This window comes from Homarus americanus, unplaced genomic scaffold, assembly GCF_018991925.1.
Source record: "Homarus americanus isolate GMGI-L3 unplaced genomic scaffold, GMGI_Hamer_2.0 scaffold23598, whole genome shotgun sequence".
In the NCBI taxonomy this organism is placed as follows: Eukaryota; Metazoa; Arthropoda; class Malacostraca; order Decapoda; family Nephropidae; genus Homarus; species Homarus americanus.
Window position 1 is genome coordinate 1,220,372 of NW_024731054.1, and position 14,440 is coordinate 1,234,811.

A 14,440-nucleotide genomic window follows, 5' to 3' on the forward strand; every position below is an offset into this window, starting at 1 on the left:
CTCTCTAATCACCTGACCCTCTCTAATATCACCAGAGCGCCACAGTAAAATCCCACTAAGGACATCGTGTCGTGTCGTTTCTTTTTTTCACATTAATTCCCTAAAAAAAAAATGTGTTTCCCGGATCAGCTTTGACGATAATGGGGTCAATAAATAATGTTTTCTTGTCGGGGTTACGGTTTGTTTGTTTCAAGTATTGTGATGTTTGGAACTGAATGTTCGTCTTGCTGTTACTTAATCGGAAAAAAAAACACAAATAACATGCTTACAATTGTCGTCACACACATGATAAGTTTATGCTGTCGTGTGTGTGTGGGGGGGGGGGGGGGGGGGTACAATTGTCTCCAGTCCTGCATTAAACAGGGTGGGTCCAAGGATAAACCCATGTGGTACTACACTCAGAGCCTGTTATTTCACCCTGAAGGACCTCCAGTTATGACTACCTATTAGTTACCATACATTTACGAAGTGGTTAAGAGTTGATTAACTTTACTATAGCGGTACGTTGTGATAAGAATAAAACAGTAAAAAAATATACATAGCGTTATCTTCTGGTGTAATGGCGAACAAACACAGACTCGCCTTTCACTCGAGTTATTCCTCCACTCTTACCGCTACAAGTGTGTCCTGCTACCGTGTTCCCCTTCGTCAACAACACCTGACTTACCTGTTGCTTTCTACATGACATCGTAAATAAGTTAATTAAGAAGTAATGAAGAATGGAGGGAAAACACCTCTTATTTATATTCTTCTTCCTTCTTCGTTATACAATATCGTAGTAATAAATGAAACAAAGAAGGAAAGGGACAAGACATTTGTGTCCTTAGTTTTCTTTCTTTCTGTTTAACATTATTCCATGTCCACCTCTTCTATGCCGACACAAGTTATCGCCATATCATAACGGCATGAAGACCCGGCGACCAACAAAGGGACGGATCCTCCCAAGTTTCCTAATTCAATTTCCTCCACCTAACAGGAAGGGTGACAAGACGCATCAAGTTACGTTTGAGTGTCACCCGATGCTGTTCCGATGCTCTATTTTGGCCGCCAGTCTCGCACGTCCTGACTCAAGTGGACCAGACTGACGCCTCCTCACATCTCCAGTTGCGAGGAAATTCAATATACGGTCCTTTGAGTCATCGATGTTTGTCCTGTAAACTAAGTGAACCAGTCTAAAACGTTCTCGCGTCTCCAGTTACGTGTGAAATCAAAATACGGGAACTTTGGGTAGCCATTCTCGTATCAGTACTTGTACGTATTTTCTTATCTTTTACTAGATAAATTTTTACTCTAAGGAGCTTCAATAATTCGTCTTTATGATGTAACTTTAACTGAGGAAATTACTTGCACCCTCACACCTTCAATTAAGGAGGAATTTAACGTCATAACGTCTTAAGAATCATGTTGTGTACAGTAGCGCCAGCACCACACGCCTTGGTCCTGGCAGTGCCCCCCCCCCTCCCATCACCACTCACATTTAGTCACCCGTTACGTCACTTAAATTTTTGTTGTGTGTTCCAATACCTGTCTGAATATTTTGTTTAGTTCTATTGTAAATATACTAATGCCCAGGCTCAAGTTTTTTTTTAACTTAATATTTAATGCGTATATACAGTACAGTGTAATAGCTGCGGACCACAAAAAAACGGACACTAGATGGTTTCGCAACCTCTCGTGTTTCTCTCTGCCAAAAAATAACTCAATTTGATCTTAACTCATTTTGTATGTCATCAAAAAAACTTAAATGGGGATCAGGGCACGTATGTAATTTATTGGACGTACAGATTCAACAAGCTCTGAAGCCAGTCTTGCCAGCCACCACCAGGATGTTTGGCCTCCGTGAGCGAACAGTTGCGTCACTGATCGCAGCTAACACCATTTCCGAATCTAGGAAAATAAGTCATGGATGTTCAGTTTATAACCGTTTTAAAATATTTTTTGTTTTATTACCTTAATTGTTTACGGCATTTAAATAAAATGATTTTTTTCCTGTGATTTTTTTTCCGTCCACCACATTTCCTGGGCGCGAGTAGACCTTTTATCTTCACACCTTTAAGGTAGCAATTTTGAAGGTAAGTACTGAATGGTTACAACTTTAATTTTGTAACACTAATAGGTATTCTGAAATGGACTGTACTGTATAACATGGTGTGGTGTAAGTTGAATGGTGTTATGTACCGAGTTGCGAAGACAACTTAAAGATGTGTTTAAATGTCAAAGAAACCAAGTCGTGTGGGGGAGTTCTATAAATCTACAAACTTCTAGATAACGATACCCGGGAACCCTCTCAGTGGCTCCCGGGGTGGGGTGTTCAGCATTAAGTTGCCAACAGAACAAAAAGCAACCCTTGAAAAACTTGTTATCAGCGGTATATGGTCGTAGAATATTCTTGTGTGTAAGACTAACTACATACAAAATATGGCAGCTATCCCACACAAACAAAATCGAACGTAATAGCCGTGGAAACAAGACTACATTAAACGTTTTAGATTCTCAGCTCCGACGTATTTGGTATACAGTATACTTTATCGCACACATCCAATCTTGATGACGTCCATTACTATGTTATCTTTTTAGAGTCCAATGATCCAATCAGTCTTACCCTGGCACTCGTTCTGTAAGGTCGTGATAACCGTGAATCATACCATACAGTGTTACTTGGAAATTTTTTGCCATGGATATCATCAAGCCCCTCTTCGTCCTGTTGTTCTACATCAGCTGTAAGTTGAACCATGAGCATTGTTTAACTATCGCGTGTTTATATACGAAGCGTGTTTCAGTCAGGGTTTAATAAATAATATTTGTGTCAGCGAGAAACATATATTATAAAGTCCTCCTTTAGAAACTACTAGACTCCAGTCTCTGATCAGCACGAATATGAGGTGGTAACGCTATGTAACAAATACTGTGACGGTGGTAACATAACGTGACGAAATACATTAACGAACCCCACATAACATTGCATCACCTTTATTGGGGGAATAACATATACCAAAATGTTTCACGATAGTAGAGTCGAAGTTAGTGAACAGTGCAGTAATATTCTGAATACTTATCCAGGTACAGTGTATCATGACAGAGCTAATTACTACCTTGATCTGATACCAACGAACAGACAAATGATGAACGCTGTCAGTTACATAAACATTAAGGTAGGACAGTAACCACAAAATTTAGCCGGAAACACACCACTAACACCATTATAACTCTACACCCTGCACGAGCACTGATTTTCCTCCGATGACGCAACTCTTCCCAGGTGCCGTCATACCTTACCTCACACCGCTTTCATTTCATTCTACAACAGCTCTCATATATCCCAAGTGTACAAACGTGTAACTTGTAATATGAAGAAGATATTCTGAGTTTTTTTTAGTGTCATCATTATCAGCTCATTCTAAATAGCGTAACACACTTTAAGAAACGTTTTGTCCACCACCCGCCGCTCGCTCCCTGCAGGTTGGGTCGTGTTATCGGTACAGTATACGTTCATTGGTCAGTGTCATCAGGTACAGTAATCATAAAAAACTCACCTCGTATAGTGATAGCTTTGATGTAATAAAAACCAATTCGAGTCAAATAAGAACATAAGAAAGGAGCAAACTGCAGCGGGCCTATTGGCCCATACTGGGCAGTCCCATTTACACCCAACCCCTATTGCTCATATATTCATCCAACCTATGTTTAAAGTTATCCAGCGTATTCGAGTTAATGATGATGTTTGGGAACTTGTTCCACTAGTCCACTACTCTATTTCCAAACCATTGTTTACCTATCTCGTGCCTAAATCTAAATTTGTCTTATTTAAAACAATTGTTACAAGTTCGCTCCTGGTTGGATAGTTTGAGTACCTTTGTTATGTCACCTTTGTTTAGCCCTGACTTCCATTTATGCACCCCTATCATATCGCCCCTCGCTCTACGTCTCTCGAGGGAGTGCAAATTAAGATGTTTTAACCTGTCTCTGTACTCAAGGCTCCTAATGCCCGATTAGTCTTGTCATCCTTCTCTGAATTTTTTAAAGGATTCTATATCCATTCTGTAAATATAAAATTAAGCTGACAGTTACTGCCAGAAGACATCAGCGATTATTACTAATAAGGTATAAGATGACTAATAACATGCAAACTTGTAGTTATCAGAAACGTACCTAAAGATCATTCGCGACAAGTGCCAACCTAAGCCAGGTGAAGCCTTTTTCAAAGTTCCTTGGGACATCAGCTATCCACCATCACTAAGTGTATGTTGTTACCCAAATCCTTTACCTGGTTACAAATCTACTCAATGACAAAATTATCCCATTTGTACAACATGCCATTACTCAAATTCATGTTAACATATTCAGAGTGGTTAATGAGACTAGATTCTGTAATGTTCCTACTGATAATTGAATTACAAGGCAAGATTGAGGAGGTATTAGTCCAGTCAATACCTGTACAATGATTACAATTATCTCATATATTTATGCTGTTTAGATCTAGTGATACCATCCTTGCCCGTTTGCCCGAAGTAGAACCTATTACATTATTAACGTAGAACATTGTACAACCACCTGCATTGTTTGGAGAATTCTTAATTACCATTTTATTCACAGAACAAGAACGATTAAAAGTTATATTTACGTTCCAGGTTTTAGGCTGATGAGGAACTTGAGAAAAAATTTCGTTAAATGGCAAAAGTAAGAGATTCTTAGTGTCAAGGGGAGGTGTAGGATCAGTTCTATAATAGGATTAGTGTCATGGGGAGGTGTAGGATCAGTTCTATAATAGGATTATGTCAAGGGGAGGTGTAGGATCAGTTCTATAATAGGATTAGTGTCAGGGGAGGTGTAGGATCAGTTCTATAATAATCAGGATTAGTGTCATGGGGAGGTGTAGGATCAGTTCTATAATAGGATTAGTGTCAAGGGGAGGTGTAGGATCAGTTCTATAATAGGATTAGTGTCATGGGGAGGTGTAGGATCAGTTCTATAATAGGATTAGTGTCATGGGGAGGTGTAGGATCAGTTCTATAATAGGATTAATGTCATGGGGAGGTGTAGGATCAGTTCTATAATAGGATTAGTGTCAAGGGGAGGTGTAGGATCAGTTCTATAATAGGATTAATGTCAAGGGGAGGTGTAGGATCAGTTCTATAATAGGATTAGTGTCAGGGGAGGTGTAGGATCAGTTCTATAATAGGATTAGTGTCAAGGGGAGGTGTAGGATCAGTTCTATAATAGGATTAATGTCAAGGGGAGGTGTAGGATCACTTCTATAATAGGATTAGTGTCAAGGGGAGGTGTAGGATCAGTTCTATAATAGGATTAGTGTCAAGGGGAGGTGTAGGATCAGTTCTATAATAGGATTAGTGTCAAGGGGAGGTGTAGGATCAGTTCTATAATAGGATTAGTGTCATGGGGAGGTGTAGGATCAGTTCTATAATAGGATTAGTGTCATGAGGAGGTGTAGGATCAGTTCTATAATAGGATTAGTGTCAGGATTAGGATCAGTTCTATAATAGGATTATGTCATGGGAGGTGTAGGATCAGTTCTATAATAGGATTAGTGTCAAGGGGAGGTGTAGGATCAGTTCTATAATAGGATTAATGTCAAGGGGAGGTGTAGGATCACTTCTATAATAGGATTAGTGTCATGAGGAGGTGTAGGATCAGTTCTATAATAGGATTAGGGTCATGGGGAGGTGTAGGATCAGTGCTATAATAGGATTAGTGTCATGGGGAAGAGTAGGATCAGTTCTATAATAGGATTTCTTAGTCACGTTAAGATATTTCCCTATAAAAGACATATAAGGTACTTTAAGTTCAATCCAATATTATTGATATACTGAAATTCCTCACCTACTACAGGGATCGATTCGTCTTGAGAGCATTAGTTGGTCAAAACGTTTAGTGAACAAGAAAAAAAACCAAAGCCTATAAACCACTTTGGTGACTAAAAGAGAAATCTAATAAATACGTTTTGTGAAGGACGACACGGTGCCGCGGCCACAGAGACACGGCATCTCAGGAGTTCATTAAGTACAGTAGGCTTGACAACTGATGCCCAGAGAAGCCTGTACGATATAACGTACAATGTTGAACCACCATAGCTACACATTTTCTTTCCCTCACATATTGAATGTTTCGTTAAATTGTTCTCGATCGGTGACAGAGTTCTGTATAGAGCTGGTGACGCAGCTAAAACTCGAAGATGTTTCCCATCGTTAACTAAATATCATAATAATAATAATAAAAAAATCCTGAATACTGTCAACACACAGAGGAGTGCCAGCCTCTTAAAGATTAAGATAATAACCAATATGTGGTTAATAAAAAAGTAATGACAGGAGCAGAGTTAAAGTATCGTACAATTAAAGTGCAGTCATGAGAGGTGGGTTATAACCGACCCACATCACTACTTAACCGACAGGAGGAAAATTGAACAATGCTTTACACCCAAGGTAAAAATGGGGAACAATTACCTAACTCATTTATAAATATGAGTCATACAATTTCACAATAGGTCTACGTTTTGCTGTTATGTAGCCACAATACATCGGGGGGTGAGGGTTAGGATATATGTACTCCCCTGGCACGAGTAATCACCAGTAAATGGACTCGCCAGCCAGCTTCGGTAACGTCACCGGGTGTCACCGAGAAATGTTCTCGGCTAAACTTCTAAGTAACGTTTAGGCTTCATTAACTATCGAGAATATATTTAATGAATCCTTATCTAATATATATTCATCGATTTGTTTTATTTGGTTTAAGGGACGTGGTTGGCCTTGTTTCATTGGTTCTCGAGAAACAAATTTCTGTCAATTCCACCAACATTATCTCTTGTCTTATCAGGCAGGTAAAGTCTACTCCCACTTGTCATCAGTTGAGGCATCAGTACTGGCCCATGTTTGACGCAGTAATATAAACTAGTTGTAGACACTAGCGTAGCTAGGGGGGGGGCGAGGGGGGGCGGTCCGCCCCGGGCGGCACTTTTGGGTGAAGGATCACGAGATGCTGAATTGCCATACGACATTGAATTGAGGAGAGAAATGTTTTCTTCGCTGGACAGAGTGATCCAAGAAATAACTTTGAGATTTCAACAGCTTCATGAACTTGCTGAGAAATATGCCTTCCTTACCCCATTGAATCTTTTGGATGATAAATATGAGTGTCAAATAGATCACGATCACGACGACATTGATAAAGAGGAGTTCCTCGTTGAGAGAAAAAGACTTCAACATTTTGTTGCTGTTGCTGCTATAACTATTAAAGACAGAATACAGACGTGGAAAGAAGGCCCCCTTGAACTTTTGCAGTTTATTCAAAAGTATAACCTTGGGAACTCGGTTCCAAATATAGTAATAATGCTGAGGATTTTCCTCACAATTGCTGTTAGTGTTGCTACCTGTGAGAGGAGTTTTTCGAAACTAAAACTGATCAAGAATTACTTAAGATCTACTATGAGCACCTTGCGGTTGAGAAATCTTGTCATACTGTCTATAGAGCGACAATTGACAGATGAAATAGTTTTTGACAATGTCATTGAAGAATTTGCCAACAAAAAAACAAGAAAAGTTACTTTGTAGAAAGTTGTAGTTTTCATTTCAGAAATAAAGATGGTCCTAATTTTTTACACTTTTTTACTTTTTTCCCTATCCTATATGTCGTTTTTGCTTTTTGTTTAACTGTTACTTATAAAGTTTAAGTATGTTTGGGGTGTATTTAAAGCATACTATATTTGAGTATGTGAAAGTACAGTAATATTATAATGGTACACAAACTATTTAATATATATATATATATATATATATATATATATATATATATATATATATATATATATATATATATATATATATATATATATATAAGAGTGAGTCACTGTGCAATATGTATTTTTTGTGGGGGCACGGGGGGGGGGGGGGCAGACTCAAGGGCCGCCCCGGACGGCACACACTCTAGCTACGCCACTGGTTGTAGATATTGTAGCATCCAGCTCAATTCATAGGGTTAGTGAAGTGTGATAAATCTCTAGTGGTAATTCTGCAATTATTAAAGTGGGACAAGTGAAATCCACAAAGTACCGTCTCGTGGCTTTTGTTCAGTGTACAAAATCTGTGTATCATCATTCAATTGAGGTATAAAATTTAACTATTCCCAAAGCCGTGCGGGCCGCCCCCATCTCAGGGCCGAGAACACACTTGACGGGACCTGGAAGCCAAGACGGGTGTGTGAACCTGGCGGCCCCCAAAATATTGATGTGTTTGGAGATGGAAGACGCCAAGGACCTCTCCTTTTATAACCTCACCTGCCACTTCGGCCCCAACTCCCAGCTGGTCTACAACTGCTCCTCTGACACCAATTGTGAAGGTTAGTCGCGCCACTGTCACTGTCGTCACCTAATTCATGTTCTCACTTCACTTTCATGTTCTCACCTTGCACTCATGTCCTCAACTCAGCTCACACTCATGTCGTTGCCTATCACTCATGTGCTCACCTCATACGACTTTCATTTGACATCCATACTGCACATTTCTCATATGGAGTGCAGTACCGGTAACCAAATTTGCAGTAATTTCCAATCAATACATTTCAGTAAATTTCACTCAGACCTTTTAAATACAAATGTTATAGAATAAGAACAAACTTATTAATCACGAAGAGAATTAAACTCCTGTAACATATGTAGCCGATAGTTACAGGAAAATAGAGGTCAGCCAACAGTTTATGTCGAAGGTTTTACTTGTGATAGTTAATGGTACACATTATTATGGCTAGTAAATAACTTTATCATAACCGAGTGACTGATTATATTGATGCTAATTATTATTATCCTAACCGGGTTGGGGATAATAATGAAGCTAATTATCATCATCATAATTACCATCATCATTACCGGGAGACATAATTTTTCAGTAATATTAGTAGTTGAACAAGGTGTAAGGCATAACAAGTACATGCTCCCGACCAGCTTCTGTCAGTCCACTACATTCTGCCTAGTAAAAAAAAAATGCATTAAACACTTATTGTGCCAAGTTTAATAAATAAATCTATGGTTTCTACGTAACGTCATGACATTGAAACAGACGAGCAGCCATATGAACACTACCTACAGTCAGATTTCATGGACAAGAGGGCGAAATATCTACTGTACAATATCACCTACAGTATGTATCGTTAATGGTGCTATTATTATTAATCATTTTATGCCTGGCGTGCTACAGGTCAGGGTGTGCTGAAGGGAGCCACCTACCCTCCAGAAGTTAACCCCAACTGCCATGGGCTTCCCTTCACCAACATCAACGGAGACCACATGGGGACCTACATCTGCCGCATCAGTACTGACCGTCAAAGCTACTTAGTCACACATAACCTCCAACCATGTCCAGGTGAGTCTATATGGGTGTTATACATGTGATGTGTTATTCCGCATGTCGGTTACTGTACGCACGTATACATGGCTTAATATACATATACAGTGGAGTTCAAAAAGACCTGTAATCATACACACCAATAAACACACATAGATACACACTGACACACTCGCATCATCCCTACATGTGTCCACACTGACATAATTACAGTTCAACTAAAACGCACAATAATTCAACCAATACACAGGGTGCATTGTTATGGAGTTTGGCTGGCAAGATCTTAAAGTTCTCTGAGAGCACTACAGCACATCTTAAGTCTCCCTGTACACCGCACACAGGATAGCTCATATGATCAATCAATGTAGACTTATACGACAGTTTTACGGAATACTTATTTATCTAATACAAAATTTAAACGTCGCCAAATGAGAAATGAGAACATGCAACCATTTTTTTAGTTACAATAAATATTAAACTTAATATAAATAAATAAAATAGCGGATTTGGATTTTAACAGGACTATACTGAGTGTGTGAGAGAGGCTAGGCATTAGAGCAGTGCGCCATGGTCACAAGGCAATATGATGTATTTATTCATGCCTGTTGAACACGTCCAATACGCTCACAAATCATCACTGGCCAGTCAATGTTTATGATGACAGGGAACCTTGTACAGTATTTACATTTTTATTTACTGTATGCTCCACGACGTCAGCACCAGATTTCACTAACATTTTATTTTTCAGTTATAACGGGTATAAATATTAATTATTGCTAATCAAGTGTTAACGTATTTAGTGATCAATTATCGTTATTATTTCTAAATATTGTCAAATATTATTATTAATACTGCACTGGGTATCACAATTATTATCTTCTTCAGGCTCACACAAGGAGGAGGACAGTACACCAACACCCACCACCGATCAGCCTCAACCAGGTTAGTCCCTACCGCTGCCTTCCTCATTCTTTCTTTCCTTCTACCCTTCCTTTCTTTTATGTCAATCTGTCTCACTTCATTTCTTGTCTTACCTTTCCTGTTCCCCGGACCTGTCTCCCTTGCTTCCCTTCCTCCGGCCCACTTTCAATCTGTTCTATATTCATTATCTCTATCCAGTGACGTCGCTAAGTATTGACTCGGGGAGGAGGGGGGGGTAAGCACACAATAACTTAACTGAACCCACAGAATTTAGCAGTGTAACTGCTCCACGGGCTTAATTTTCAGGATTCTGGCCGAATTTCTGTTTCTTTTTCGAGGCATATTTTAGTTATGTACCCATACCCTGCACGGCTGTACCCACAAGCAGGATGCCCCCTAACATGCTCCACGACGTCACTGTCTCCACCCTGCTTCCCTCTTTCCCACCGTATCTCCTATACCAAACAATGCATAATAAACATGTATTTTACAATAAATCAGGTAAAGGATTTTAAACCCGTGTTTGATATATATATATATATATATATATATATATATATATATATATATATATATATATATATATATATATATATATATATATATATATATATATATATATATATATATATATATATATATATATATATATATATATATATATATATATATATATATATATATATATATATATATATATATATATATATATATGCTGATAACCACGAGTATTAATATGAATCGGTTAACCAAAAGTATTCTTGTATTATTCTTTGATTTTCAGCTGTTGAAGACCACTATTTTTCTTATTTTTTGGTTCATGTGTCATTTTGCTATTCGAATCTTACAGTGACCCTCTACAAGGCTTTCTTTCTGGTGTCTTTACAGGTGTGGTGAGGCTGTCTATTATTATAGTATCAGCGGTGGTGATAGCGTTGCTGATATTCTACTTCTGCCACCGACAATCCTCATCGGCTAATATTTAATGACAATATAATTGACTGTTTGAGGTTGATATTGATGGTACTGACAACACAAAATATTGATGCAATCTGGATTGAAGAGTTTCCAAAAATTTCTTATACTGTCTGACCGTGTGAGGCTAATACTGTCAACATTGGTCTAGTATAGCAACGGGCATCATGACATGTACTGTGGTGTAATGGCCAGTATGCTCACCTCCCTAGGGGGGTGGACTCGGGTTCGATCCCCGGGCAGAGTGAAACTATGGGCAAGTTTCATTACTCCATTTGTCTCTGTCTACCAAGCAGTAATTGGGTAGCTGCCGCCTCAGTGTGGGCGAGGGGACCACCGTCCAGGAGATCTACTTCGTGCATACAGCCAAGGCCCTCTACCTGTCATTGGAGGCTTGCAAGTGCCTCAACTTGGTGCCTGTCGACTTTCTGCTCCATAGGCGTGCTGTGGCTGCCGTGGGCGGAGAGGGCAGCACACTGCCGACGACCTACCTCCAAACCCTGGACTTGAGAGCAGTCGTGTCCCTCCTAGGCCAGTTGAGATGCCCTTGCCTACTTTGGAGGAGAATGTGGCCAGGATGGAAGCATGGCTGCTCACACACTTTTCATCCACCGCATTCAACACCAGCAGGTCCCCACTGCCAGTCATGACTGGTCCCCCTCACCGTATCCACCTGACGCCCGGCATGACCCCCTACGCCTGCCACACACCTGCTCCCATTCCGAAACACTGGGATGCGGAGGTGAAGGCCCAGTTGGAGGAGGACGTCAGGAGAGGCGTCATCCAGCCAGTGCCTGCTGGTGAGGCTACGGAGTGGTGCGCCAGGATGGTCGTGGTGGTCAAGAAAAACGGTCAGCCCGGCGCACTGTAGACTTCCAACGCCTCAATGCAAGCTGTAGTGAAAATTCCTTAAAAAAAAAAAATAATAATAATAACACTGGTTAGAAGCGTTTTCTGCCAAATGGATCGTGTGGAAATTTCAAATGCACTCAGCAAGGAGTGTGTCTTCAAGGGAGCCACGAATTACCCAAAAGTACCCAAAAGTATAGCAAATAAGGGTAAAATCTTAACGAATATCTGTTATACATACACAAAACATGTTTAATAATATTTTTAGTGTAATTTTGTAAAAATAATTTGTAAGATGAAATAATAAACAGCGAAAAACTTTCAGTATTGGCGAACGCTAAATTCCAAAGAGTTCGTGAACAAGAGAGATAACTCAGATCCATCGTGATGCACTTCGCTAACTTAACCTAACCTAACCTAACGAAAAGTAAACCCTACGGCTATGCTAAATACCCCAAAGTAACAGAAACATCGGTAATTATATTGTCATGGGTTGCGTTAGGCTTACCCACGCAACCAACTCCAAAGTTTGTTTTACCAGAGATAAGACGCCCGGCGAGGCATAACCGGGACATGTATTTTTCAATTAGTGTATGTTAGCCAGCCTTTAGGGGGGTGGGCAGTGAAACAGTGTTGTACTGTTCATCGCTTCACACCCAAAAACCTCATTTTGAGTAGTATCCCCTGAGCCATGGGTTAGTTAAGACGTCGTCTCCATCCTCTCCCACCTGAAAGGGGGCGGGACACCACACCACACAGTCTACTTGCCGCGACAACCGTCCTGTGAACCGTCGTCGACACGAGACTAAGCGTGTTCACCTAGGTTGTTATCCCCGTGGAAATATCACGTGTGGATGCCTGGTTGCGACAAGAGCAATCCAGGCTGGCCTATCAAACCTACAGTAACTGGTCAATTAATTCACGCTTACAGAGTTCTCCTGCACGACACCCGTCTACCGTGACCGTGATCGACACGAGACTAAGTGTGTTAACCTAGGTTTGTTATCCCCGTGGAAATATCACGTGTGGAAGCCTGGTTGCGACAAAAGCAATCCAGGCTGGTCTATTGCACCTAATGGTTAATTCAAGTCATGCTTACCAGTTCTACTTGCCGCGACAACCGTCCAGTGACTGTCAGTGACGCGAGACTATGTGTGGTAACCCAAGAGTACCTTTTTGTTGTTATGGCCGTGGGAAGAAGTTCTTGTGATGAAGCCTGGTTGCAACAAGAGCAATCCAGGCTGGCAGTAAATGTATCACTTGAAGAATTAAGGCTCTGTTAAGTCATACCACAGTAGAGTAATCACATGTGTCCCCAAGTTGGAAATTCCCTGTTTTAGAAGATTAATTTTATTACAGCGTGAACGTGAGTAAATCATATATCCATGCAAATTGTAAATCATTGTATGGAAGCTTGACAAATAAATGTAAGTGCAATTATCTGCCCGTATCTGTGATCCTATCTTATTATTACTAAAGGTAATGACTGATTGGTTATGACAAAGTATAACCAGTAACTTAGATAGATGTTGAAAATTAAATGAATTCATTAAATCATCATTTATCAAGTATAAATCATGGAATGTCGAGTGGTGGAGTGAACTTCTACATAGATACGCCATAATCTCCTGTAAGTAATCAGTGTGAAGGTATCGGACTCTACGGTAAGAAATAAGAAATACGACATATTATTATCTTTATATAATATAATCCACTCCTACTACCACCGATTCTTCTTGGTGGACGGATTCATACCAAAAACCATGACATATATCTCCATTTTGGATAGGTGACTCTTTGGAATTTAGCATTTTTCGCTATTTATTATTTCATTATTTTGACTACATTTCAATGAAAACATTATTAATCAGGTTTTATTGACGTAAAACATGTATTCGTTAAGATTTTACCCTGATTTAATATACTTTTGGGTAATTCGTTGGACCGTGTCTTCAACACCAACACAACACCACCATTTTTACACAGAGGAGTTCTATAACCTGATCTTCCTTCATCAACTTTACATTCTATTAAAACTTTAAATAAAGCTATTGAAAACTATGACTAAACTGCACCCATGGGCTCAATCCCTGGAACACCATTAATTCTTTTATAGTTCACATAGAGGCTACTCCACTCTTAATTACATGCAATCAAAATAGTATACTATAAATAATCTTAACCACCATAATATGATGGTCATACATGGAAGTGAGCATAATCTTACCGTCTTTAATGGCGGGGTTCTCAACGGTGAGCTTTATACTGGGGATGAATTTATTATCTCAGGTTGGTCTTCCCGAAACATTTCGTCTTCTTGTCACCCCACGTATACCACACTACAT

The 14,440-nt window shown here is 39.6% G+C and overlaps 1 protein-coding gene across 1 annotated transcript; it reads left to right on the forward strand.

Annotated features, from left to right (window-relative positions):
- The first annotated feature begins 2,581 nt into the window (after positions 1–2,581).
- LOC121867473 lies at positions 2,582–12,080 on the forward strand. The gene is made up of 5 exons (XM_042367408.1): positions 2,582–2,720; positions 8,143–8,349; positions 9,204–9,368; positions 10,236–10,292; positions 11,160–12,080. Exons 1-5 carry the CDS (start codon positions 2,675–2,677, stop codon positions 11,255–11,257), a joined length of 573 nt encoding a protein of 190 aa, XP_042223342.1. The 5' UTR covers positions 2,582–2,674; the 3' UTR covers positions 11,258–12,080.
- The last annotated feature ends 2,360 nt before the right edge of the window (positions 12,081–14,440 follow it).

Bases quoted from the DNA above. Each gene is read 5' to 3' on its own strand.
- LOC121867473 (XM_042367408.1), top strand. From the start codon at position 2,675: ATGGATATCATCAAGCCCCTCTTCGTCCTGTTGTTCTACATCAGCT. The intron at 2,721-8,142 runs GTAAGTTGAACC...CTATTCCCAAAG, and splicing joins CCTGTTGTTCTACATCAGCT to CCGTGCGGGCCGCCCCCATC. The intron at 10,293-11,159 runs GTTAGTCCCTAC...GTGTCTTTACAG, and splicing joins CACCGATCAGCCTCAACCAG to GTGTGGTGAGGCTGTCTATT.